At 40.4% G+C, this 27991-nt stretch overlaps 1 protein-coding gene across 4 annotated transcripts; it reads right to left on the bottom strand.

Moving 5' to 3' along the window:
• Positions 1-452: 452 nt before the first annotated feature.
• Positions 453-15489, bottom strand: lhx2b (LIM homeobox 2b). 4 transcript variants are annotated; one of them, XM_086031546.1, is made up of 7 exons: positions 15404-15488; positions 10491-11136; positions 10023-10185; positions 8399-8601; positions 7110-7480; positions 4823-5028; positions 453-1171 (listed from the first exon to the last, which is right to left on the bottom strand). In XM_086031546.1, the coding sequence occupies exons 3-7, from the start codon at positions 10140-10142 to the stop codon at positions 881-883; spliced, it is 1191 nt and encodes a 396-aa protein (XP_085887672.1). In that variant the 5' UTR covers positions 10143-10185; positions 10491-11136; positions 15404-15488; the 3' UTR covers positions 453-880. The 4 variants fall into 4 exon arrangements, with proteins under 4 accessions (XP_085887672.1, XP_085887671.1, XP_085887670.1 ...); XM_086031545.1 differs by having other exon boundaries at positions 7110-7477; positions 10023-11136; positions 15404-15489; XM_086031544.1 differs by having other exon boundaries at positions 10023-11136; positions 15404-15487.
• Positions 15490-27991: the final 12502 nt, after the last annotated feature.

Genomic DNA, 27991 nt, shown 5'->3' with positions numbered 1-27991 from the left:
AGTTTTCATAATTCCTCTATTCTGTCTGTCTGTCGTTGGTGATATTCACCACACAGGACTGTTCAGATCAAGTTTGCATTCACATTCAAAGCCCTTCATATCTTTGACGGTGACATTGCAGGGAGGAGTCAGTGCGTCAATTTTCTGAGCTGCATTTGTATTAATGTAAGGCCAATTTTAGGATTTGGTTAAAGCTCCATTTTCAGTAAGGTAGGAAAATTAATACATTCCCAGTAATTAGTTAGTGCTACTCAAACATAAACAATTGAAGTTAAAGCATTGCAGGAAGTGTATTATAGTAAACCAATGCTGGAACACAAACACAGGTAATCACTAACAATACACACAGACACTCATACACATAAGCCATGAAGGCCATTTTCTCTCCTGAGGCAAACCATTCCTGCCCGCTTGCACATCAGTTCGATAAAATAGACCACAGGCACGTTGCAGTAAGAGGGTATTGTAACCTGTGTTTAATCTCAGATTTTCCCAACGAAAAAAAAAAGACAATCCATCTAACAATGACTCTTGTACAACAACATAAATACTGTGTTGGAAAATTACTTCCAAAAATTAAGCAGTTTTTCTCCCCTTAGTCACTTTCTGTAAACATTGAAAAATGCAAATCAAGTCTTCTCAGTTCTCAACAAGACAACATCTAAATAACAACAACAGTTCCATCTGTGAGGCTTGGCTGCCTCACTCTGCAAAGTCTCCATAGGCTCAGAGAAAATGTTGAAGCTTTTCGTTTTGTTTTTTTTAAATGTTGCTTCTGTTCCGTTCACTTTTCTAATCTGAATGTTCAAAGGAGTCAACTTTGCTTTCGATTCAGCAGGGTGTAGAAGAGGAAGGGGCGGTTGCGGTCAGGTTCCGTCCATCAGAAAAGGCTAGTCAGTGTGGTCTGCGACGGGCTCCTGCACTCGTGGACGTCCATGCCGCCTGCCACTGAGGTGAGCACAGAGGTTACTGTGGGCATGGTGGGGTTGGTCAAGTCTGTCAGGGTGGTGGGAGTGCTGGAGGGGCTCATGGAAGCATTTGAGATTTCAGAGGCCGGTCCTGACGGCGTGCCGCCCTGCAGTGTAGAGCCGTCGGAGGTCTTGTCTGCACCGGTGCTTTCTTGTCGCAGAAGATTCCTCCTGAATTTGGCCCGAGCGTTCTGGAACCACACCTGAGTAGAGGACAACATTGTTAAATAAAATCATTTGCACAATAGTCGATATGTACGTGCATTTGATAATCACAGTCACACAGATTTGCACCATCATGCAAAAATACACACTAAGAGGTTCATACATTGTGTCTGACTGCAGCTACTGCCAGATATCATTAATGGCCATATATCATTGCAACAATTGGTACAGCTGAAAAGTGAAAAAAGAAGAAAGAAAAAAACCACACAATTTGCAGATTTTTCCACAACAAATTTGAGCAGTGGTGGATTATGAAATCAGATGTGTAAAAAAATACAATTGAAATAGAAAACAACCTTGATAGCTGTAAGCAGCAAATGAGAAAATAATGAATTTGACCATTTTAGAATTTCTATATACCAGTACTATACTTTTTCAAAATACTTTTCTGTCAAATCAAGATAATCACGTTTTAATTCCTGTCAGATTTTCACTTAGAACAGTACAAAAAATGAAATATAGTTGTTTAAATGGAGAAACGAATGCATTGTCCAGAGTGTGCCCTGTAATTGTGTGTCCCTTAATTGTGTGTACTGTGACTCAATTTACTTAATTTTATGTCATCAAGTGGTTGGACAAACTAAAGTCATCTGAATCCAGATATATATTTTTAAGTAGATGCAAAGACTATTTACTGGTACATTTACCATTTACATTGTTTAAGTAGATGTATAGACTATTTAAAAAATGTATCTGGATCAACATGATTATATTTTGCGCAACCACTTGATGAAATACAATGAAGTTAACTCAACAAAAATATTTTTTCAGTGTACTATGTAAGACAGAGATTAATGAAAATCCTATACAGCATGGGCTGTGATGTAAAGTGGTAGACTATTTAAATGGGAAAGTTTCATCATTTTCAAAATGCTAACCAGTTCAACCAATCAATGCACATTGCATCTATAAACAGCAGCCCAGTCAGTCCTAGTCATCATACAATCTTCAAATAGTGAATTATTTTTTTTCATGACAAAATCAAAACACACACAATTAGCAACTAATGATGAAGCTTTTTGGCATCTCAGCATTGTTCAAGTCTTCTACAGCTTTGCTCTCATTATGTGATAAGCCTTGTTTACAACACGAACATGAACCGACAGACACACACACATTTAGAAAATATTGGACCAATGGCATGTCATTGCACACTTGATACGATTGTTGTTAGAAGCCATTAAACTGAAAAAAAGTGGTGTGCTGAATTTACTCAATTTTATTTTCTCAAGTTATGAAATAAAATCATCTGGATCCAATTTTTAAGCAGTCTATAGATTTACTTAAAAACAATTCTGGATCCAGATATTTTGTGCAACCACTTGACAAAATAAAATTGAGTAAATTCAACACTATTTTTTCAGATGTAACTGCAGGAAGAAAACTCATTGAAAGTGTTAGTTATTCAAAGTTAGTCCTTACTAAAATAGAAATGCTGCCCATAATTGCCCTTTAGGATATAAGGTGGCTTCATCCAAAAATAAAACACAGCAGTGACAGATGACAACAGTCAAACAATGCAATGCCCAAGTTGAAAAAGACGGACTTTGGAAATTAGCATTAGCGATAAATGCTGTGATGCTGTACATTAAATCTGTTTTTTCATTTGTCGATGTTGTGGCAGCTGTCCCTACTCAAATGAACGTGAAATCAAATGAAATAAAAGACCATTCTGAGACCTGCAGCATTGCTCCCTTGTGCAGCCCTTTGAAATGTCAGCACGGCAACCAGCTTTCATACACTACATCGAACACTCTTGGTTAAAATGAATCGAATTGGCTTGATGTAAGGCACAGCATTAATGACTCGTTAAAAGGGAGTAGGCCAAATTCTCAAGGAGCCACAGACTGCTACTCTACACATTTTAACGCAATACAACTATCACCCTCATTCATTTTCGATTACATAGAGCGGAATTAAATTGAAGTGAAACTACATGGAAAATATTTGGACTGATGATTCTTAGTTATCAACCATGCTATTACAGGAAAATGGATCAATATGTCTTCATCAACAAATCCTGACATTACGGACCTGTGTTGAACTCTGTGTATGTTAACTTCAACTGAGAACGCAGACCATGCAGAGGCAAGCAAAAGAACAGTTTATCCATCCATCAATACATCCATCATCATGTTTTACACTGTTTGCTCTCATAAAGGTCACACACACGTCAGGTGGAGACAATCCCAGCTGACTTTGGGACAAAAGGCAGGGTACAGCCTTGGCTGGTCGCCAGCCAATCGCAGCAAAAGTATATCATCATCTAACCCTAACCCTAACATCATACCAAGAAAAGTCATTGTCGCAATCAAGCCTGTTATTTTTCCGACATGAAGATGAATGCACTTCCTTCACAAACTGCAAGTGAAGGCTGAGATGTTATTGCAAAATGTAAGTCACATCAAAGACGCATATGTGAAAAGGCCTGATTCTCAGCTTTCCCACCCATTTTCCTATTGCATATACAGCTAATGTAAAACGGCCTTTTGTGAGGAAATTATGCCAATCTTTCCAGTGAAATGAAATCACCCTTCTTAATTTTTTTCATATTGCTCATATCAAATTTGTCATTTGAGTGTTTTTCAGCAAGCATCAGGCTGTGCACCGCTGAGGGCAAGTGATGGAATCATGCATGCAGCCGTGGGAAACAAGCAGGGGGAGCAGTACATCAGCTGCAATAGCGGGCGTGAAAACTTGAAAGCATCAAAGCAAAACGACTGCTTTGTCTTCTGCGAGCGTTAATTAAAACAGTAGGATGAATTGTCAAATTGTCTCGTCCCCGTGATGATTTTAACACTTGTCTGTGGAATTCTGTTGTAATCTCTCTTCTATCACATTAAATTAAACAGCTTTTGTTTCTCATCGCTCATCACATATTATTATTATTACTTTTTAAAATTATTACTATACTTATTCCCTTGATGTATCTCATGCGTCCCCTTTCAGAAAATTGTCATTCATGCTCCAAAATGTTACTTCAATTTATCTGTAAAAAACATTTTTTTTTTTTAATGGATGTCACGTCAAATGCTCAGAGTACAGTTTTCCCCCAACATGATTAGTAAATACAGTGCAAAAGAGAGGTCCAGACGGTTTTGCTTCTTTTTAGGGCAAAACATTGAAGGCATTTATTTAGATGTGGTAGAAATGTTGGTAATTTGTGACATAGGTTTCTCTGATTTGGATTTTATCACCAACTAAAGGGATTTTGAAAAAAAATCGGAAGACTGAGACATAATGGAAGTCGGGACTCGTGATTTTAATTTGAGAGGTTTTACCAAAAATTTACCATTTAGGAATTATAGCCATTGTATGCAGACTAAAATGCTTGAAAGTTATTGGCAGCCAATAACAACCCAAAGAGTGGAAGCCATGGACATCACCAACTTTTGAGTTTCTACCTTGGAGAAGTTTCACTGCAGACACCTTCATATTGCGTTTGGGTCTTGCTACATTCCCTTTTGGCTTCAGGAAGTGAAAAGCATGCTCTGTTTGCTTGGGTTCAGGCATTTGAATATGTGGCGGTGTAAAAAAGCTAAATGACAAAAACCAAACAAAAACCACCACTGTCCAAAAGACTTGTGGAGCTTATCTATTTGTGTGAGGGAATGCGAGTGTGTGCTGACCTGTAAGACCCGCTTGGTGAGGCCTGTCTTCTGGGCCAGCTGCTTGAGATCCTTGGCGTCTGGGTTATGGTTGATTGCAAAGTAGGACTTCATGGTTCTCAGCTGATGGTGCTTGAAGGATGTTCTCATGCGCTTGGTCTTCTGACTGGAGCTATACTGGGAGTCCCTGTCCATGGACTCGCTGTCATTCTCGTTGCAGCTCAACGCTGCAGGCCAGCAGGGAGGGAAGAGGATTAGATTATTACACAGCGGCAACAGTGATCTGATCGTTAATCATCATCATTAGGCTTTTTTTTTTATTTTTATTTTTTTTAATTCCTTTCCAGCATCTTATAGTTTTATAGTACTGTGACTGTAGCAACAACACACATCTTCCCATGAATGGCATTAATTCATTAACGTTCTCTTAAGCTTGGCACAAGTAACCAAAGACTACAATGTACATGCAGTATTTATGTTAATGAGACGTGTTTTTTTTTTTTTTTCATTTGCAGTATTTTTAATTTCCAAAATCAAGCAGCTCCAAGTTGAAACTGTGCCGCTGACGTTGATTACAGCTCCACATCCTCTGAACCTTGTCACACGGCATCTTTGTCTGTTTTTAGGTGCTAGCCAGGCTTTAGTAGGCTACACACTCGTTCGTATTTGTCCCAGTCTGAAAATTTCTTGGCAATGGCCGAAGTGTTGCTGCGTGCATAACGGTTCGCGTTCAATATCATAACGCTGCAAATGATGAATATCAAGTGAGTGAAAAGCATCAGAATAACACTTCTCTTAATGAGTCCACACCACGCAGAACAAATGCTGCCTTCTCCAAAGAGCATATGCTGCAGTATTTTTTATCAGGAAGCAATCTGGGAATGTGTTCTGGTGGTCTCTTGGTCCTGTACTGCGAGTCTCATCCAGTGTGTACAGTATTTAATGCACGCGTACGTGCCACGTGTGCCACAGTATGTTCTCTCCTGCACAGGTGAAGTTTCTGATTGTAAACAGAAGAGGGCGCGCTGTATCTATACTCTCATCGAAGCTTCTTTTTAATCTCTGGGATAGTTCCAAGTCTTTTTTTTTTTATCTAAATGCCCAATTAAAGTTTTGCGTACACACGAATAATCTAGGACTAGCTAGGTATAGTTATTTATTTCGTTTCGTGTTTTCTATTCAAACGTATTTTGCGTGTGTGTGCTCTTAGACACACGCGAGTGTGTGTGCGTGTGTGATGTTATGTTATATTGTATATGACAAAACCGAGGCAATAACTTGGAGCCTCCCAAGCAAATCGTGCTTGCATGAACCTCGCTTCCAGTGAATAGCTCAGACAAGCGCAATGATCTTTCTGGTAACAAGTTTGGCCCCGTCCCAGTGCAAAAGACGGCGTGTGCGCGTGTGTGTGGGCGCGCGCATGTGTGCGCTTCGGAAGGGGTAGTGGGGGTGGGTTGGTAGATGTCTATGGAGTCAGACAAGTGGAAAGGGTGAAAGCTGGCGGAACATCAAAAAAAGTTCCCTTTTTCATCCCAAGGAAGACAAGTTAACTACAGCACATAATAAAGTAAATGCTAACTTTAAATGATGGCTTTTCATTTGTTGTTAAGGTAATTATGAACTATTCGTGTGAAGGTGCTTCTGTCGTTAAAATCATTGTGAAAATGTGTTTTCTGAAATGTGTTTATGTTTGCTTTTACACATGTCATTTATTGTGTAATCTGGTTCTCCTGCTGTGAATATTGTCGATATCAACAATATTACTTTACTTCATCCTTAGGCCGTTTGGACAGTTCATCATTGACGTCCGTAATGCGACTTCAACTTCAAGATTGACATTTTGAGTCCCGGAACAAGTAGAACTTTTTTTTTTTTTTTTTTAAGAAACACCATCCACATAAATGGTGAGGCTTGGTCACATCTTCAGTGGTGAACTGAACAGAACAGTAAAGGGTTGAAAGTGACTTTATGGAAACTTTAACCACGACGGGCCACACAATTAGACCCATCGGAAACACGCCCCCTCAAACAAGCCATTAGGAAGTGAAGCACGGTTTGAAATTTGACAAACACATTGCCCCAGAAAAAAGTCACTTATTATTGCAAAGTCACAATACAGGGAATCTGAAATACTTTACCTTGACTTGCTTCAGAACTAACTATCATTCAAATTACAAAGATTCGAATCTGACTTTTTGTTGAGTTGTTTTACTTGTACTGACGCAATTAAATAACCTGATCTCCGTTTTATTCCCCCTCTTTATTTTCTTTCTCCCCCCCCTAGCTGCACCCCATGCGTCCCTTTTACCTGCGTTGTATGCTGCCAGCTCCGCTCCGGGCCCAGGACTCTTCCTCTTCCTGGGCCGGCCTTTCTGCACCGTCCCCACGCCGTTGAAGTAGGATAGTCCAAGCGTGTTGGCCGGGCCGAGGCCTTTGTGCGCCACCACGTCCGTGTGATTAAAATGTGTCTGATAGTCTCCCTGGATGAGAGTCTCAAAGTGCAGACGACAGTACACCAGACTGTCCTTCATGCCAAAGTGGTCCCCGGTGGTCAGCATCTTGCTGCAGGTAGTGCAGGTGAAGCAGTTGAGGTGGTAGACCAAGTCCCGGGCCCGCATCACCATCTCCGAGGCAGAGATGCCCAGATGGCACCGAGCGCATCTCTGCACCGAAAATCTTCTGCGGGCAACACAGAACCCCATCAGCGGCTGGACGCGCACCCGAGGCTCAGGGCCCACTGCTCAGACAGCAACTATTCTGCGTATACGCGACACTGCGACACGACAGACCAAAGTTTGGCGCGGAATTTGTAACTTAGACCGTTTGAGACAATGTAGCCTTTATGTTTATGGTTTTGAAAACGTGAATTAAGCAAAGTTTCTTTCTTTCTTTCTTTCTTTCTTTCTTTCTTTCTTTCTTTCTTTCTTTCTTTCTTTCTTTCTTTCTTTCTTTCTTTCTTTCTTTCTTTCTTTCTTTCTTTCTTTCTTTCTTTCTTTCACATCAGTGTGAAAATATTACTGGTCTGGCGTCAAGGTGGGCCGCCAAGTTAAGTTACTTTCTATCTGCTTCTTTCACTTCTGTATTTTTGGGAGTATTTTCTTTTTTTGTTTCCCTGTATATTTCAGGCTAAAAAAACCTCACAAATATGGACCCCAAAACGGGGATGCATATTAACAGCAGAAACGCAGTGTATTAAAAAGAATCGCTAAAATCCTTTTGCTGTGTCGTGCAGTGTGAATCTTTAAAATCGCTGGGTCAAAAGTAACCTAATTTGGAAAAATAAATAAATACATTATTAATTGGACAGTCTTCCTATACTTGGGTCGATTTGACCTAGTTTTCGTTTGTTTTGTATCAAGCCAACACAATTTTGAGGTTTGTTTTGAGGGGGAAAAAGTGTTGTTTTGTTTTGTTGCTTTGGTCGGTCCAATTATGGCCGGAACTGGTTGACCGAGCAGTTCGAAGACGTATACCAATTCTGCCCAACTGTGTTGTTTACGGCCAAATGCCGCCTTTCAGGCTGGTTGAACTGGATGTGGAATGTTGTGTGTGTGTGTGTGTGTGTGTGTGCAGCATGGCTGCAGGGCGCCCTCCTACCTGTAATAGTCCTCCTTGCAGTAGATGCTGCCGTCCTTGCTGAAGCAGGTGAGCTCCGACTCCAGGTTGAGTTTGCACTCACAGCACTTGAGGCAGCGCATGTGCCACTGCTTGTCCACGGCCAGCAGGTAGTAACGGTCCGCGATCTTCCTGCCGCAGCCTGCGCACAGGGCCACGCGCTCGTTGGTCAGGCACGGCGTGGCCTGCAGCCGGCGTGGAACACACACGAGGACACAGGCAGCACGTCAGACAAGGCGGGTGTGAGCAACATCTCCTCAAGAACGGATCCCACCATACAGGACAACTCAAGGGATCCGTTTGATCGATCTTCGAGTTAAACAATAGTCAATTTCCACTATTATTATGAATAGCTCACAAAAGAATAGCTCTTGATTTTTAAACAGTAAATCTTCAACATTTTAACGCTGTCAACATAAAAATCAGACAATAATTGCCATGAATCGATTTGAAAACATGCATCAAATGACTGCAGTCGATATGTGTTGCTATTATTATTGTTACTATTGTTATTATTATTATTATTATTATTATTATTATTATTATTATTATTATTATTATTATTATTATTATCATTATCATTATTATTATCATTATTATTATTATTATTATTATTTTTATTATTATTATTATACACTGAAAAAAAAATGCTGTGCATTATTTACTGAATTTTATTTCGGGAAGTGGTTGCACGAAATAAAATCATCTGAATCCAGACACTATACATCTACTTTAAAAAATTATCTGGATACAGATGATTATATGTTGTGCAACCACTTGACGAAATAAAATTGAGTAAATTCAACAGAGTGATTTGTCCACAAAACAGCACAGCTCACATTAATGTATCATTTGGAAATGGAATACATAGTTCAATTTAACAGTTATAATTGGACATTAAGTTGCTTTGTGAATTTGCAGGTAGGCTATGATCAAAGAAAATATTTATGTAGACATTAATTAACTACACTGGAAAAAAATGGTGTTTTGAATTTACCCAATTTTATTTCGTCAAGTGGTTGCACACAATAAAATCTTTGGATTATAGATAATGATTTAAGAGTTATAGTCTACTTAAAATGTATCTGGATTTTGATTTAAAAAAATGTGTGCAAACACTTGACGAAGTAAACTTGAATAAATTTAACACTCCGTTTTTTCCCAGTGTATGCATTTTACACTTGGGAGATTTACACGCACACAAATTATAATTGTGTTAGTTTCTATTTTGGCTTCGAATGTTTCTCGTTAGGAAATCAACACATGTAGCGATGCACTTTCCATTTTTTAAATATTCGATTCATTATTATTATTATTATTATTAATAGTATTATGATTATTATTATGTTATATTTGTATTGCACTGACCAATCCTGATTTCATGGGTTGTCTTTTTTTTAGATTCGCCTTGCACATTGTTTTCGATTTCTAAGACCGTTAGTGAAGTTTGCTGCTTTCCAAGACACAATAATTCAGCACATCATCCACGATTTAATGCTTCTCCTTTAGTTAATCTAGATTCAAGTGTTACTATTTAGTGTCTGCAGTCAAATGTCCAGAGGCCGCCATGCAGTGTGCTGTAAGAAGCCAAAAGCAGGAACTTTACCGTGTCTGACTCTCCCATATCGATAGCTGAGCTGATGGCCGCTGCCTCGCTCTTTCCTCTCCCCTCCATTTCTTCCACCACGCCGTGCACGTCCCCTCCGGGGAGGCCGTGGAAAAGCATCGTTGCCGCCGATGGGAGAATATTATAACTATTCTCTTCCGATCTAAAAGCCAAGATGTCCATCAGAAGAAAAAAGATAAAAAGCCACTTGCGGTACTGTCCTTTATTTTCTCGGGCTTTTCCTTGTTGATGTGACAAGTTGAAAATCCAGATCAGGGAGGGAAAAATGAGGGGAAATTGGACACGTGTTCTCCTCACTACTTATCATCTGCCAATGGAAAGCCTTTTCCGGATATCATTCATTCTCACTAAAATGATTCATTCGCAATTAAGAGTGGGGATTATGAACTTTGTCTCCGTATTTTTTTCTATAACCTTTCTAACATTTCTGCCACAAATCAAACGTACCAAACGGCCGGGCTATGTTCTTGGTTCCGACGTCTCCTCCACCAAGCCAGGGAGTGAGATTTCAGCATTCGACAGTCTCAAAATTCCTCCCCTTCGTTCCAGAATACACATTTACTCGGTGCAGGTTTTTAGACGAGCAGCGGAGACTCCCTCCATCTCCCAATTGCAAAAAAACAAAACAACAACAACAAACATACAAACAAACAAAATAACAATCCCAATGATATGACAGCGTGCGTCAAGCTTCCTTCCTCTCCTTTAGGTTCACCAGTCCAGGATGTTATGTCAAGCGTGTAGGTGACACACCAAAATTGACATAAAAAATGATTTGCATTATGGAGTCCCAGCTTTTTTTTCTTTCCCTCTCTCTTCACGGTTGCCTGTTTACGTTGCTGTTATGTCTCTTGCCAGAGAGGCCGCACAACTTGTGCGCACAAGAGGAGGAGGAGCTGTCTCTGCGTGTTTCTTGCCCCCCCCTAAACCGCCGAGCCTCTTTCTCACGTCCACTTTGGACTCCTGCTCCTTATCAACGAGGCCCGGTTGCGTCATGACGCGCCGGCTGAGTTCATTGGCTGGGCCGCCGTCATCGAAGTGCTCAGAGAAGTCTACAGGAGCCTCGCGTCTTGTCTCGGTTAGAACGCGTGGACTGCCACACACACACATGCACACGCACCCCCACACACACACACGCACACACACACACACACACACACACACACACACACACACACACACACACACACGCTGCAACTGGAGCTCAAATGCTGCGAAGAAATAAGAGAGTCGGGCTGCATGTGCGCACTGAACAGGTCTGCTGGGACCTTTTGGACGCGTGACGCACATCTGCGCTAGAAGTTGCTCGTAGCAACCTCACCAAGGCAGCAGTACTTGGTGGATGATTCATTTTTCGTTTCTTTTTTGTCCCCTTTAGTTTTCAATTTCAATTTTTCTATTAAAGCAATCGAACACACAATACAAAATTGTTATTATTATTATTATTATTACTATTATTATTACTGTATTGTTATTTCAATGTTCTATAATGACACGTTATTATGGCTAAAGGGAAGAAAAATAGGGGCCCAAGAATAATCACTCGGCTATCACCGGGTGTCTCAATATTTGGACGTTTTTTCCCCCTCAAATTTACCCTTCTAAGGAAAGAAGGGAAGGGAAAAACTGTCACGTCCTCGACTTGATTTAATTGTCATTTGTGCATTTGTGAGCAGACAGCGAGCAGTTGTTTTAGCAACAGGGACTGCACCATCGAGAGGAAGTGATCCACTCCTTCTAATTAGCTCTCCGCTTCTAATTGGGCGGGGACGAGTGGACCTGGTCATCTGTGCTCACAGAGAGCTTTGATCGGGCACGCTGGGATAAAATGACAGGTTATCGCATAACCGCTCAGCCTTTTGTTCTTCCAAACTGACATCTATTTAAAAATAAATAAATAAATAAATAAATAAATTAAAAAAAAAAAAAAAAAAAAGGATTATCCATCGACCAGAAGGCTGAGCATTTCTCGGTTCTAAAAATCTTATTATATATCTAATTCACAATTCACAATTTTACTCGTGTTTTCAAATCTTTTGCTGCCCCTGGCCTTTTTCCTTAATACGAAATCTCGCATTTAGGCTATTGTGAGGGTTTTATATAGCGCAAATATGATGGTAAGCTCCTAAATCCTTATGCAAACCACCTGGTGTAATACCCCTAATTGAATCCATGCATATTTATCGCCACTATATGGCTGACTTTATACATTAAACATAGTGGGAGAGTGCACGTCTGCAGGCGTGTACGAAATATGAGATGATCTTGCCGTGCAGGATTTAAAAGATGTGGGGCGTTTGTTTGTACCTTAACAGTCAGGTCTGCTTGTTTCCAAGGATTAACTTGAATAAAATCTAAGGATGATAACGGACGCATTTTACAACTGATATTAGACGCGAGATATCACTTATTAAAATTGTGATGATGTCTTGTCGATATAGCAAACGTATGTAAGAAAAAACAGAACCGCAGCATCAAGCTTGAAAAGAGCTACAGTTTAGAGAACCAAGACACTGAAAAACTTAAACCAATCCCCTCTCTATCTCTCCTCCCTCCCTCCCTCCCTCTCTCTCATTCTACCCACAGTAAAACATTATCTAAAGGTAAACTATTAAACGAATTTGTCTCTGTGCGATAGACCTACACTTTTTGTAGTTCGAATCTGACCTAGACTCCACTACCATATATAAGGGCATGGAATATTAATTAGTGATACATATTTTCTATTTTTCTATTTTAAATGTAATCCTGAAACGCCATTTACGCTGAATTCGTTGTCTCAATGAAAGACTTGGAATATTCATTCGTCTTCGTTGTTTGCCAACATAGTAAATTATTTGAATCATATTTAACAAACCAACGCAAATAACGTAAGTTCCTTACACGCACACGCGCGCGTGTACACACTGCATGTGTCTTTTGCGCGAGGCTAAACAGAGATGGTAGGCCACTAGAAAGATTATTGTGTTATTTACCGGAAGAGAGGTTAATGTGCTCTGTTTGTTTCAAGGCTTCACGTTATTATCTCTATGAGTTCAACAACAAAACTTAGTTAAAAAAAAAAAAAAAATCACACACTCACACACAACAAGAAGATTCAGTTGAGGGGCTGTTTTCTCATGAGGAAACAGCTTCATTCTTTGATGAGCTGATCTGATAAAAGTTTCAAAAAGATGACCTGATAAATATTGTGTTAGTACACCGTAAAACTGTTTAATTGGGTAAATCTAAAAACATGCCAGAGAGCAGCAGCCCTAATGACCATTGTGCAACTAATAAACTAGCAGAGTAAGAAGCTATCTTAAAACACTTTGAGGAAAGGGGTGTGTGCGTCCGTGTGTGTGTGTGTGCGCGAGTGTGCGCGCAGGTGTGTGCGCACGCGCGCACGCGTGTGCATGCCTGAATGTGTTGGGGATGGTGTTTGGGCTTGTCAACGACTAAAATGCTGATGCAGCTTATTACTCCTTGTCCCATAATGATTTACAAACAAGGCAGCCATCAATAGCACAAATCTACATCTCTCAGAAAAACATCAGCCTCGTCAGGCTCCTGGCATCTTTTTGATCTCGTCCACTTTTTTAATTGTATTTTGCATAAAGGTGGCAAGCTATCGGGTGTGTGGCCTTAATGGGATGCTGCTGTGGAAGTGGAGAAGGTTAGACGCTCTCTGAGGAGAGCTCTGGTGTAATTAAGAAGGGGAACAAAGCAGAAAAGACTAAAAACACATAAAAGGGTAGTAGCAGATCACCTAAACACCATCCACACACTTTCGCATACACTTTCAATGCAAGCATATAAGCAAGCTTTCATAAGCATAAATACACACCAGTTCAAACATCACACCTGTGCCCCTTACACATCAGGCCCCTCTGTGTAAGAGGTAGCAGTGTTGTTTCTTATATAGGCGTACTGTGCATTTACACACTTGAGAGATAATGAGTTTCTTATGGAGGGATAAGAACGGTATGGCTTTGAACCTGTGATGTGACTGAGGGCTCTGGTTATCTCCAGAAGGTTCATCTTTAACTTTCAAACCAGAAAAACTCGGACAAAATGATAATCATATACTGTTGGTAAATGCATTCAGTAAATGTTTGGAGGGTATGCCAGTGCATAACTGTCACTTTATTGTCATATAATCGCTCTTCTGTCCATGTTCACACTATATATATATATATATATATATATATATATATATATATATATATATATATATATATATATATATATTAGTGCTGTGAAACGATGATTTTTTTTAAAACTAATTAATCACAAAATTTACCATAATTGATTGCGATTAATCATATTTTTCAATTACAATTCTTTACAAAGCTTGAAACTGATATTTACTTCAGTAAAATTTGTTAATATGGAAAAAAATTTTAAGTATATTTTGATTCAAAGACTGTTCTAATAGCCTTCTTTGATCCTTGAATACGTTTCTTTTGCAGCTTTTGAATTCAACGTAAGACTGACGTTTTTCTGCTGTCAATTGTATATAGTATTTTGTGTTTTCATTAATTGCTTTCACTTGTTATATTATTGCTGTTTTGTTGTTGTAATGTAAAGTGCTTTGTTACAGCTGCAGCTGTTATGAAATGCGCTATAAAAATAAAGTTGAATGATACACCAAAGATGTACAACTAATATAGTATTTGAATTTGGCCTTTCAAAGTGTGCAAATTATTTTGGATTTCTCCAATGAGCCGTCAAGCAACCTTTTAAAATAAAACTACGTAAAAGTCTAGGTTTGGCTGCAAAGTGTACAGAGTTCAGTTGCTACAGGAAGTAAATAAAACTGAGTTAAGTTTTTTTTAGTGCGTTATAAAATGTAAATTAATCTCCATAGTTAATGCTTTAATTTTGACAGCCCTAATAAATAAATATATATATATATATATATATATATATATATATACACACACACACACACACACACACACACACACACACACATACATACATACACACACACACACACACACAGCTTATTTTCTGGACCATAGGGGCGCTAGGGGTGCTCTAACCGGACTGCGAATCTAAGCTTAGAAAAAAATCAATGCAAAGAAGTATACGCTCCTTTTTTTTTTTAGCAGATGGCAAATTACCAACAGTTAATTATTTTCAAACGCTCGCCACTTCATCATGGAACCCACACGAAGAAGTTTGTTATGGTTCCTTTGGAACCAGGAAAAGGGTGGATCCCACAAATGCAGACAGTGAAAAGTTGACAAACAAATTTGTTACAAAAGGTTACTACCGCCCAAAGTTTAACACAAATTGCTGGCACCACACCAGGAAAACGGAATAACAAAAAACGCTTGCAAAAAAGGCAAAGAAGAAATCAAAGACAAAATTACCTGTCACACGGAATCTGGAAAACACCAATTGAAAAGAAACAACAACGCACGCCGTACAAGAAACTAAACCAAAATACTACTCTCGGAAAAAACACGCGAACCAGAGAATCAAAATTGATCTTAGTCAAATCACCCTTGGAGCAATGAAAGCGAGCAAGAGAGAATAATCTGACAACTGGTCTTCGGCGCAGCTGTCTTTTAAAGTCCTTGATTGGTGATGCGAAACAGGTGCAGGACACGCCCCCCACTCAGCTGACAGACTGCTAAACCATGACAAAGTTCGTATGATGCAAGTTTTGAGTTGAAGGCCATCGATCTTGCTATCCAGGAAGGAAGCTGCGCTGCTTCCCACAAGATTAGTGTCAATGATTCTATGGTGAGACGGCAGCAGGAAGAGCTCATGAAATGCCAAAAAATGCCAGGTGTATGGGCCTTGACACTTGGCCAACAACTTACTGCTGGAGGTGGGAAGAAGTAGATGTTTTTGACCTGGCTGGAAGTCTCTTCTGTGTCACTCACAAACTAGTGAAGCATCCTCTTTAATGTCTGTTTGAACCGTTCGAGCCCGTCAGTCTGAGGATGATAGGGGGTGGTTCGCAAAGGAGTGATCCCAAACTGCTTATGACACAATTGTAACAGACGAGAGGTCTGTGGTTAGTGCCCTGATCAGTCAGGATTTCATCCGGGATGCCGACTCTGGAGAACAACTAAACTAGGGAATGGAGGACAGCAGGAGCAGTGATTGTATGTAACGGGAAGGCCTCTGGGTATCTGGTGGCATAGTCACAGAGTACAAGAATGTACTGGTGGCCGTGGGCACTCTTGACTAATAGGCCAACAATGTCCATTGGTATCCTGTGGAATGGAGTGGCAATGATTGGGAGTGGTTGGAGGAGAGCCCTATCCGATTGGCGAGTCGAAGCTGTCATTTGGCATGCAGGACATTTGCTGCAATATGTGTAGATGTCTTTATACATATCTGGCCAGAAAAAAACGAGTACTAATACGAAAACAGGTCTTGTGATGGTCAAACTGCCGTGCCCATGAGAGAGTGTGCGCTAGGCACAACCAGGCGTTTTTTAGCATTGCTATTTATTAGGGGTGTAGCGGTACGCTGAATCACATTTTGGTTCGGTTCGGTTTTTTGGAAACTTCAGTTCGGTATATATTCGGTACACAAAAAAAAACGCATTTTTAAAAAAATATAGTAGTAGTAGTATAATATAAAAATAGTAGTATATTCTTTAGAAAAAATAAATACAAGTGAACTATTCGGGTGATACTCTCAGAAATAACACCAGAATAAAAAATACATTAACAATAAAGATCTCTTAATTTTGTAAATTATTAAGACACTGACATCTTTAAACACTCAGCAGCAACAGCCTATGACCCATCTAAGTATTCAAGTTAAAGACAAGTTGTCATTACAGTATATATATACCCTTTTTGTGATGAAAAAACATACAATAACAGTTGTAGTTATTGCTAACTGTATTAAAACTCTTTTTATAATGAAATATAGTAACTTTAAAGTCTTTATGAAATCATTTATACTTTTTAGGCATTAAAATCTTTGAATGTTCAACAGCATAATGTAACAAATTGGGTTATCTGTGTTGTGGTCGGATTTGTGTTTTGCTGAGTTGTGATGTTTTCGAGGTTCGTGAATGCATCGTACGGCTAGTGAGAGGAGCGGCAGATAACGAAGGAGAGTGCTGTTGTACTTTGTTTTTGGCTAAAAAGACTGCTTACGTTCTCGTCTAAGAAACATTTAAAGTCGGATGATGTTGTTTTAAGTGTTATTATGTTAGACATGCTACCCACAGCATAGCCGCCGATCTTGTGTAGCAATGTTGGCACACAACTTTGGGACTTATAAATGTACCTTTCCCCATCGGCTATTTTAACAGGACAACCCGAATGTTCCCAAACAGGAGACCGCAGTGTATGGGGCACCTTCGAGCTCTGGCTTGTTTGCGTATTCGTTTGCTCCTGTTTAGTGCCGCCGCCCTCCTCTCCCGCGTGCAACAGTCAATAGCGGCCATGCGTAATCTCGCGCTAATAAGTGGATCGAACCGAACGCAAGTGGACCGAACCGAACATGCCATACCGAAACATATTAATACACCCACGTGTACCGTTACCCCTAATATTTATTCATAACACACCATCAACAACAAAAAACTGTTCTTTGCCCGGAACATTAGCATTAGCAGTGGCTTTAGTATCAACTTTTTCGTAACAGGGTTTTAAAGTCACACCCTGCCTCTGTAACTCTACTATAATTTCTGGTATCTCCCACATTTCATCCACAAGCAGAGTTTTACGATCTTGTTCATTTAGCATTAGCTGTTTCTCAAAACGCGTATTAATTTCCTAGGCCTTTTGGTGCCCACCACACACAGGCTGTCAACCAAGTCCGGCAGGGGTTCGAGGCCCAATTTGGTTTGAGATGTAGTGACCACCGGACATGACACATTGCCAGTCACGTCCAATACATTCACACCACCAAATGTTTCGTATTTGACTTTCTGTAAAAGTTCCAGGAGTACAGGTAAGTCTATACGAAGTACCATGTCCGCAGGTACATTCTCTACCACAGCAACAGTCAACAGTTATGCCTGATCATAAATACAACGGTCACTTCAGCTTTTGGATATGCGTGACTATCTCCATGGACAAAAACAATGTCGGTTTTCATATCACAACAAACACAGTTCACAGGAATGAGGTCCTTCTTCACCAGGGATGTGTGGCTACCACTATCCAACAGTGCGGTCACCTGTTGACCATTCAAGTCACAGTTCGTAAGATCCTTCAAACCCTTGGTAGTACACATTTCAACACATTTCATAACAGGCACCAGTAAGCTTATCTCTTTGTACTGGACACATAGAAACTATATGTCCTTGCTACAGGCAGTAATAGCAAACAAGAGGCTTACTGGTTGCTGGCTGGTTGGTAGCAGAGCTAGGGTTACCTGTCAAGTCGTAGTTGGGCTGGTGCATATTGCTACGCCCGCTGTGGCGCTGGGATGGGAAAACGGGCATTCTTGTACTGCAACGCCAGCTTCACTGCGGTCAGGCCGTCCTTGGTTTCGTGCTCCCTGACCCTGGTGTGGATGTCGGCAGAATTATCTGGAGAAGCTGCTCCAGGATTCCCCCAATTTGCTCCTTGGTGAGCTGGTCTGGTTGAATCCATCGTCGATACAGGACTCTCAGACGGTGATAGGTCTCGGTTGGCGTCTCATAGTGTTGTTCCCATTGAACAATATGCGAACGAAACCATTGTCTATACATCTCTGTGGATATGTTGAATTTCGCCAACAAGGTAGCTTTTAAATCCTTGTAGAAATGCGCCTCTTCCTCGTCCGTGGCTCTATACGCTTCTAAATATTTTCCTGACAAAAGTGGCACGGGCTGACAAGCCCACTCAGTCAGGCCACTTCCAAGTCTTTGTGATACGCTCAAAGCGCAATAGGTAATTTTCAATATCTTCACCCATCTGATATGGCGGAATCTTGGGGTCCACTGCAGAGGTCCTCATATCTGACTGGAGCCGCAGAATGTACTGCCCATTGGTGTTCTCCTGTGGCAGCTTACCGACTTTCTGAATACATGTGAAATTCTTGATAAATTTCAGTCAGGCCTCTGACCACATCACAGCACTGAGACAGCACTGGTCAGAGTGTTAAATGACATTAGGCAGAACACTGATTCTGGTCAAGTGTCAGTACTGGTTCTGCTGGACCTCAGTGCTGCATTTGATACCGTAGATCACAACATTCTGTTGGACAGGCTGGAAAACCGGGCTGTTATTTTTCTGGAGCAGTCTTTCATTGGTTTAGAAGGCCGAAGTTATTATGTTACAATTGGCAGCTATGAATCTGATCGATTGGCCTTGACCTGGGGTGTGCCCCAGGGGTCAGTTCTTGGTCCTCTTTTGTTCAACTTGTATATCGTCGCTGTCCTGTGAAAAACACTTATGTCCAATTTTGGGAAAAAGTTTAGTTTTCACATTAATGCGGAAACACCTTTCAGGTAAAAATAAGAACATTTTAAAAAATGGACATAAGTGTTTTTCACATGGCAGCGACGATATGCTCCTTCTGGGTCAAATAATACAGAACTTAAACATGAATTATCACAGCTCTGCAGATGATACACAACTTTATGTGTCCATGTCACCAGACGACTGTAGCCCGACAGACTTACTGTGCCAGTGTCTGGAGAAAACAAACAACTGGATGAGAGAGAATTTTCTACAAATAAAACAAGACAAAACTGAAATTATTCTGTTTGGCAGTAAGGAGAAGAGGGTCATCATTAGTAAACATCTTGAGACTCTGGCTCTTAAAACCACTGACCAAGTCTGTAGCCTTGGAGTGATAATAGGCTCAGATCTGTCTTTGAACAGCCACATCAAATTTGTCATCAAATCAGCTTTTTTACCAATTGAAAACCATCAACAGAATTAAAAGTTGCCTCTCCCAGGAGGACCAGGAGAAACTCGATACATGCGTTCATCTCTATTAGTCTGGTTTACTGTAATGGCCTTTTAACAACTTTCCAAAAGAACATTAAACAGCTGCAGCTCATCCAGAACATTGCTCCTAGATTTTTAAGCAGGACTAAGAGATCCGAACAGATCACACCAGTTTTAAATTCTCTACACTGTCTTTCTCTCACTTAAAGAATAGTTTTGAAAACTGTACTGATTGTTTACAAATTCGAGAGCGGTTTGGGCCCAGAACAAATCTATAATATGTTCAAAGAATATAAACCCAGCAGGGCCCTCAGATCCAAGGACTCAGGTCAGCTAGTCCAGACCAGAGTACAGACTAAACATGGGGAGGCAGCATTTAGTTGTTATGCTGCAAAAAAATGGAACAAACTGCCAGTGGGGATTAAACTTTCACCAAATGTAGACACTTTTCCACAAACTAAAACAATGAACTTCAAAACTTTCAAATACATTGACCACAAGACTTTCAATTCAGAGAACTATTTGGACCCAGACAATCAGTTTTACAAAAACAATGACAGCAGTTCAAATTCTGAGTGCTACACGGAGGATCAAGTCAATGTTGTCACGTGAGGATCGGTATTTGGGTAACTTGCGGCGTGTTTGAAGTGTTCGGAGGAAATTTTTTTCATTTGTCCATTTCACCGAGTAGGTTGAGATGAACTTTGGCCTCCTCGCGCCCACGTCACACTCATGTGGCTCGAATAGTGGGACGGATTAAAATCTACCTCCACCCTTGCTTAGTCTGCCATTTTTTAAAAACTTGTCATCCCCGATCCTGCGTCCCGAAAATGGGCATCCATCTGGGACGGAGGAACGGACTGTTTCGCCCCGGGATGGAATGCCCAGCTCTGTGTAAATGTAGTCACTATAGTGCTGGGACAAAATGGAGGAAGGGGCACAGGCATCGTAAAGTCAAAACGTCGTAGGTCGCATACGTCGTAATTCGAGGACCTCCTTTAAATTAATCTACATCAAAATTGAGCTGTGAAGAGACTTCCAAAGCAGAAGCAGTGAAGTCCCTTTGCACATTTTGCCACTGACTCTGCATCACTCATGCATTCTCAGTATAATGGTTGAGTACACAATTCCTTGTTTTATAATTTTGATGCCCTGCATCTTATGATATCAAAATTCAAAGCAATTCCCTGTACTATGTGAACACTGCCTCAGGCTCCAGAGCAGCAGCCAACAATGTTACTACACTTATCATAATTACTTGTACGTAGTATTATATTTCCACTGATTGCGGTCGTTTTGCAGGTCGTCATAGAATACTGTTGAAATTATTGGTGCCACTATTGCTATGTGCATTGTTCTCTCATTCCACTGACCTGCTGTAGCTCCCTGTCCTTGGCTCTCTCTTTAACACTCAATCCAACTAGTTGAGGCAGATGGCTGCCATACACTATCACAGTTCAAGGTTTCTTCCGTTTGGTAGTCTTTCCCTTGCATTTGTTGCCAAAGTACGTTTTATGCTCGAAGTGGTAGAATATAAGCAAATGTAGTCTACTACTGAGAATATGGGAATATAAAGTTAAATGAAACCAGCGATATTAGTTTGGCTACTCTCAGTTATCCATTCACTGGTGTTCATGAACAACTAAGTTCTTATGCCGTTTACTTTCTGTGCCTTGCCGATTCTCTTCAGATGATTTCTTTTTTTAATTATTGGATTCTTAAAATATGGTTCAGATTTAGTGTGTTCTTCGGGACTGAATTCCTGTTTTGCCTGCCACCTGGTGTTTTGTAACCTGCTCGGAATAAAAATTCCTCTGAAATCATACAGTTTGGGATTTGTACCTAAATTACCTGGAAAAATGTTTAATCATATAGGAATCACCCAGCCAGGATGGTCCATTTTTCACTCAAAAACTGTCTTTATGTATTTTTTTTTACCATGAATATGATATTAGCTAGCATTTTTCAATTTTATCAGTTTTGGAAAAATCAGTAAATAACTCACTACTCTCAAAGTGACATGCCTTAAGGGGGTGGCATGGATTAGTGGTAGAGTGGTTGTTTCCCAACATAGAGGTTGTGGGTTCGATCCCCGGCCATTGTGACCATGTCGAAGTGTCCTTGAGCAAGATACTGTACCCCCAGTTGCTGCTGATGCTGCGTCATCATAAGGTAGATGAGGTACAGTGTGAAGCGCTTTGAGTACCAAATGTAGAAGTGCAATACAAGTGACAGTTCATTTACCATTTACCAAAGCACCCCCTTCACTTTTCTCATGTCTTGGTGGGAGTCAGCAGAGCAACTGGACACAAATTGTCCATTTAAAGTCATTGTACATTCATTGTACATAATTTCCAAAAATGATGATCAATCAGCATGAAAATGTATGTGGACATCTCTACTTATGCACACTTCAACCTCTCAAAAGATGTAGCCTGTCAATGTCTCACTTATAAGAGCGTGAGTAAATGAGCAGTTTCCATCCAGTTTCTCTCATGCCAGATTTGGTTTCTATGATAAGTCCCCAAGATGTGAACACAATGCGTTCCGTTTCGTAAGATGAATTCTTCATAGGTCATTACATATTTTAATTATTATATTTTATATTCTAATCTATAAGGGTTAGCTTGATTTACTTTATTTGTAAGTCCACCTCCATGGGGTACGCCTGGCACCGCCTATCTGAAAATGAGGCGCCCTAAACGGCCACACTTGGGTGGAGGGTCGGCCTCCTCGCTGGAGCTCGGGTGCTCCGGGTTTTTCAAAGTCCATCCATTTTCTGCACCGTTATATCCTCACTAGATTCATGTACTGGTGTGCTGGATTTTTCCAAATTTGAAATTTTGCCAAGCCAACTTCCAAGGCTTGTCACGCAGCTGCATATCCTAAATTGACACTGTCACAGTACCACGACGCAGAGATGCTTTTCTGGCCAGACAGAATTCACGTAAACGGTCAGAGACTGCGATACGGCGGAACTCCTCAACTGCCTAAGAGGTGCTCGTCCACGACACGGCGGTCCGCTAAGAGGCTGACCGCGACATGAAGCCTCAATTGTATTGTGCCAATCATTTTTAGATTTTTGCAGGTTTAAGAGAACAAGAGTAGGAATGTGCATATCGCTGGCCAATATTGGGCCAAAACCTCATAATTCACATTTTGGTGAGTTACAGATTTTTTAAAAAATCTATACTATTGGTCAGTCTACATTCATGGGTGTTACTTTTACATATTATTGACCAATCTAAAGTTTTGAAAGCGGCTTGCTCTATTTCACGTTGCAATGCTAATAATTGAACAAACTTGCCATTTTTGGGGTCTCCTGAAAAGTGACTATTTCGGAGGTACATGGTTTTGGTCCAACGCCACCGATATGAATTTTGTGCATATGAATTTTGGGGGAAATTTTTCCGAATTAATGTACAGCCACTGATACAGCCAAGGTTACCGTATGAAATTATCGTCATACCAGTGTAAGATCATTTCGGTATGGTAACCTTGGCCATATCAGTTGCAGTTGCTGCTCTCACAGTGGCAATGGTGGTAGCCTGTTACCTGCGAGGGGCTAATGGCTGCCTGCCAATGGAGTCTAAGAAAACATTAGCGTCGCTAAATGTTTGAAAAACACCAACCAATCACCATCAAAATTCATTTGCACATTCCTACTTTTGTCTTCTTCAACCTGTAAACATAAGAATGATCGGCACAATATTTTCTATTTTGTGGAGACTATAATGGCTTTTCCTCATTGGAGCTCACGTTCAATGCTTATAAAATCCAAAATATTATGCCAACGGAATGTAAGGGCGGAAGCGCTTTAAAAGGACGAGGACGGACGGGGTCGGGATGAAGACCGAAAGGTACCCAAATCGCGGATGGAGGACGGACCGGCAGAAAAGGGTAAAGGGCCCAGATCTGCTGATAACTATATTAAAGTATTAATATTTATCCTAAAATTGGCTTACCTTAACCGGAGAGCCAAAAGTATAATCCTGGTTTAATGCACTTTTAAACCCTTGTCGTCGTTGTTGTGCAAAGCGAAAGTGTCATTACTTCTGCTGCTGTTGTTGCTGCCGCTTCTTCTTCGTTGCCTCCTTCTTCTTCATTGTCGTCTTCTTCTCTCTTTTATCTTCTTTTAAAACGAAGACAAAGCACAGTCGCTGGAAGTAATCATGGCTTAACTTTCTCTTTGCACAGTAACATCAACAAGATCCTTTGGATAAAATACAATGCGGGATTCTAGTTAAGGTAAGCTATTTTAAGACACAGAACTTTAACAAACACTTTAACATTTCATTTGCCGATATTTCGTCGTCCTTGTGCCGGGTGGCTGAGCGAGCTCCACTCTCAGCTGACTCTCAGCTGTTTACGATCCGCTTATCTGGCTTGACTCATACTAACTCAACGGCACATTTGAATAACGTTATGAGAATAACGTTATGAGAACAGAGTGTTGTTCAAAAGTGCTGTTCGTTTGTTAGCATGGATGAGACCAGCGAGAGGCTGCGATAATGCGCAGCCAATCAGCTCACAGGATAAATCCACTTCCACATTCGATGACCTCGCGCCGGAAACCAATTACGCGCCTCTTATGAGTGCCTGATGGTATGTAGAAAGCCTCTATCAACTCATCTTTAAAACAACACATCTTTATACAATATGGCTGCCGATATGGCTGTATTTTTAATTTTTAATTTTTTGATACTCTTTTTTGATATTTTTTGAATACTCTTTGAAAACCTGCGATGCACTGAGGCCACGAAACTCGAACCGCAACATTTTTTTCTGACTGGCTGAACCCCTAGCTACCCTTTCTTTTTTATTTTACTCATATTTTATGGCATTAGAACAAGCAAGAAATCATACGGTGACCAAGCATGTTAAGTGCAATGAACCTCAAAATACAGACATATTTTAGATTTCCACATTTTAATCCATATGATCATTTCCTCATTTTTGGCATTATGAATCAAGACTCTTCCCACATCACAGCTGTATAATGCGAGGAGATAATAATGGCTAAATCCGCATAAATAATTAGAATTGTCTGTTTGTCGCTGTTAAGTTTTGCACTACTCTTTCTGTCCTGGTTTTGTTTTGCGCCATGCTCCCATGCAAGCCCCTGCAATCAGCCCCAGACTGCGAGGATCACAAAAGAAACTCATTCTGCCACAGGAGCCCCTCTTTGGAGAGTAATTCTAAAACTTACATGCCTCTTATTTGTTGGGTCAAAGGTTAAATTGCTGACCCTCCCCTCCATTCCTCCTTCTCACTCTCCTCACCGTGGCCAAGCTGTACCCTGAGTCTTATATTTACATGGATTAGAGTCCTTTCACGCTGAAGAAAAGAGCTGGTTCACAGTCAAAGCCCGAGGAGCAGTCCATGCTGCCCGAGTGGCCACATTATTCACTGGTAGACAATGACCATATTGTAGTTATGTGAAAAAGGAAGGGGTAGGAGGAAAGAGAAATCCCCCCTTTGCCATGGCAAAGTCCTACACTTGTGCCACAGAGAGGGGGGCTGAGCCCCAGTCGCTTTTTCAAGCAGAACAAACAAAGGCTGCCCACTGTGAACAAGATGAAGATGTCAAAAGCTTTTAGGCTGGGGGGTGAGATGGGGTTTAGGGGATAAACCAACAAAACAAGTGAAAAGGTCTTTTCTCAAATAGATAAATCCAACTAAGACTACATTTCCACATCAGATTTACACTCTTCTGAACGTCATTTCACCTCCCACTCTCAATACCGCTATCCTAAGTAACCATATAGAACAGGGAGGAAGGGATCGAGTTAAGCTTTGGGGAGGGTTGTTGCTTATTAGCACATCGCGATGCAGCATTGCACCATATCCGGACATCTTTTAGCATTCAACATTCAACTCAGGTCTTCTTTTTCAATTTACAACAATGGTCTCACATTCAGAAGCACAAAGCATTGTTAAATGTAAGCTCATATATCCAAGAGCAAATGTTTTTGTTGTTGAGATTAGATTGCTATTGACAACATTTGCGTCTAATATTTGTAATGATTGTGCTGATTTAAAAAAAAAAAGATGAATGTTATGTTTACTTCCTTTCTTTTTTTTTTTTCTCCTGAAAATGTCCAGTTATTCCTCCAAAACATGTACCAATGGCAGCGTGACGCCTGAGAGGACACAGGCCTGAGGCATTGTGGATTCAATGACATAAAAAAGACCTGGTATACAGCCACAGCCAATTCATATGCAAATGCTTTGCTATGCACTGACTCTGATTAACTCCCAGTGAGTTCGTAGTTTCTCTATTAACAAAGATTTAGCTCCTTTTGAGCGAAGCAGTATATTAAGTGGGAAAAGAGAGAGGGAAAGAGAACTGGTGGCGAACCTTACAGTAAAGCCCCCTCAGGACATAATGCAACCTTCATCCTATCGGACTAATCCGCCTTGCAGATGCAGGATAAATTCAGACACGGTACAAGGAAGGAAAGAAAGGAGACAAAAGAAAGCAGCAGTTTTGTTTCTAATGCAATCCCAGCAGCAAAAGTCCTCCAAAACCCCATGACTGAACTGAGTGAATGACTTGGGTTTGAGCCAGTCAAGAGCTGTGTGCCCGACCTTATGAATAAGAATGAGTCAAGCTGCTCTATAACACTGCCTGTATTTGCTTTTTAGGAACATTCATACAGTATTGCTGTACCAGTGCCCGCAAACTGGAAAAATGAATGAAACTCAGTCTCTGTTAATATGAGGGGGGGGGGGGGGGGGTTGCTGTGCGTGTGTGCCTGTGTTCGGCCTGCTCCTCTCCCTGCTCACCTGCCCCGATTTTACTTTAGTTTCCCTCATCTGTGTCCTGTCACACCTGATTACCTCATGGATTTAACCTCATGTCTCATTCTGCCTCGTCGACAGTTTGTCGTACAAAGTACTTCCGATGCATTAAATAGTGTGTTCTGGGAACTCCTTTTTTGCCTTGAGTCTTGCATTTGGGTCCTACCTCTCGCACTATTCATAACTGTTAATGAAATCTCAAAATGTCCTGTAATGAAATGTGTTTGATTAAATTCTGGATTGCAGGAAGAACACTTCTGAAGCCAAATTGAAAAAAATGCAACAACAGCTAATAAATTTGCAAATCGTTGATTTGTTTTTTTAAAAAATCCAAATGATTTAACTTGCGGGTGTTTTACATTTTTCTTGTGCTTGTTGTGGTGATAACTTCTTTCTTCAATGCAGTGGGCAAAAAAAATGTCTACACACCCCTTTTCAAATGCCAGGTTCATATACACTATATATATATATATATATATATATATATATATATATATATATATATATATATATATATTATATATATACATATATAATGTAACACTGGCACAACCTAATGACATTCAATTAGTAAATACAATTTCCGCCATCCATCCATTATCGATACCGCTTATCCTCACAAGGGTCGCGGGTCGTGCTGGAGCCTATCCCAGCTGTCTTCGGGCAGTAGGCGGGGGACACCCTGAATTGGTTGCCAGCCAATCGCAGGGCACACAAAGACAAACATCCGCACTCACAATGACACCTCGGGACAATTTAGAGAGTCCAATCAACTTACCATGCATGTTTTTGGAATTTGGGAGGAAACCGGAGTACCTGGAGAAAACCAACGCAGGCACGGGGAGAACATGCAAACTCCACACAGGGAGGCCGAAGCTGGGATCGAACCCACGACCTCTGAACTGTGAGGCGGACGTGCTAACCAGTGCTGTTAGTGCTGCCGCGTTAACGGGCGGTAATTACATTTTGTAATTGATCGCGTCCAAAAAAAAAAAAAATTATATTAGGGTTGTCAAATGATTACAATTTTTAAGCTTAAAAAATAATTGATCGTAATTAATTGCAATTTGAACTAAAAATAAAAATATGCCATATTTTTCTGTAAATTGTTGTTGGATTGAAAGATAAAAGACACAAGACGGATATATACATTTTACACAATTTTTTTTATTACAACAACAAATCCTCATGAGATTAATTAAAACCTTTAAATTAAAATTATTAACATTCTTTCTGTAGTAGACAGTATTTCTATTCACTAAAAAAAACAAAAACGCAAAAGGGCCTCAGAACAGT

Source organism: Filicampus tigris, chromosome 5 (genome assembly GCF_054856515.1).
Source record: "Filicampus tigris isolate MCC_2025a chromosome 5, RoL_Ftig_1.0, whole genome shotgun sequence".
NCBI classification, from domain to species: domain Eukaryota; kingdom Metazoa; phylum Chordata; class Actinopteri; order Syngnathiformes; family Syngnathidae; genus Filicampus; species Filicampus tigris.
The sequence above is the reverse complement of the archived record's forward strand: the minus strand, read 5'-3'. Positions and strand labels throughout refer to the sequence as shown.

Bases quoted from the DNA above. Each gene is read 5' to 3' on its own strand.
- lhx2b (XM_086031544.1), bottom strand. From the start codon at position 10,205: ATGGACATCTTGGCTTTTAGATCGGAAGAGAATAGTTATAATATTCTC. The intron at 8,602-10,022 runs GTAAAGTTCCTG...CGCCGGCTGCAG, and splicing joins ATATGGGAGAGTCAGACACG to GCCACGCCGTGCCTGACCAA. The intron at 5,029-7,109 runs GTAAAAGGGACG...GCTGGCCTGCAG, and splicing joins GCTGGCAGCATACAACGCAG to CGTTGAGCTGCAACGAGAAT.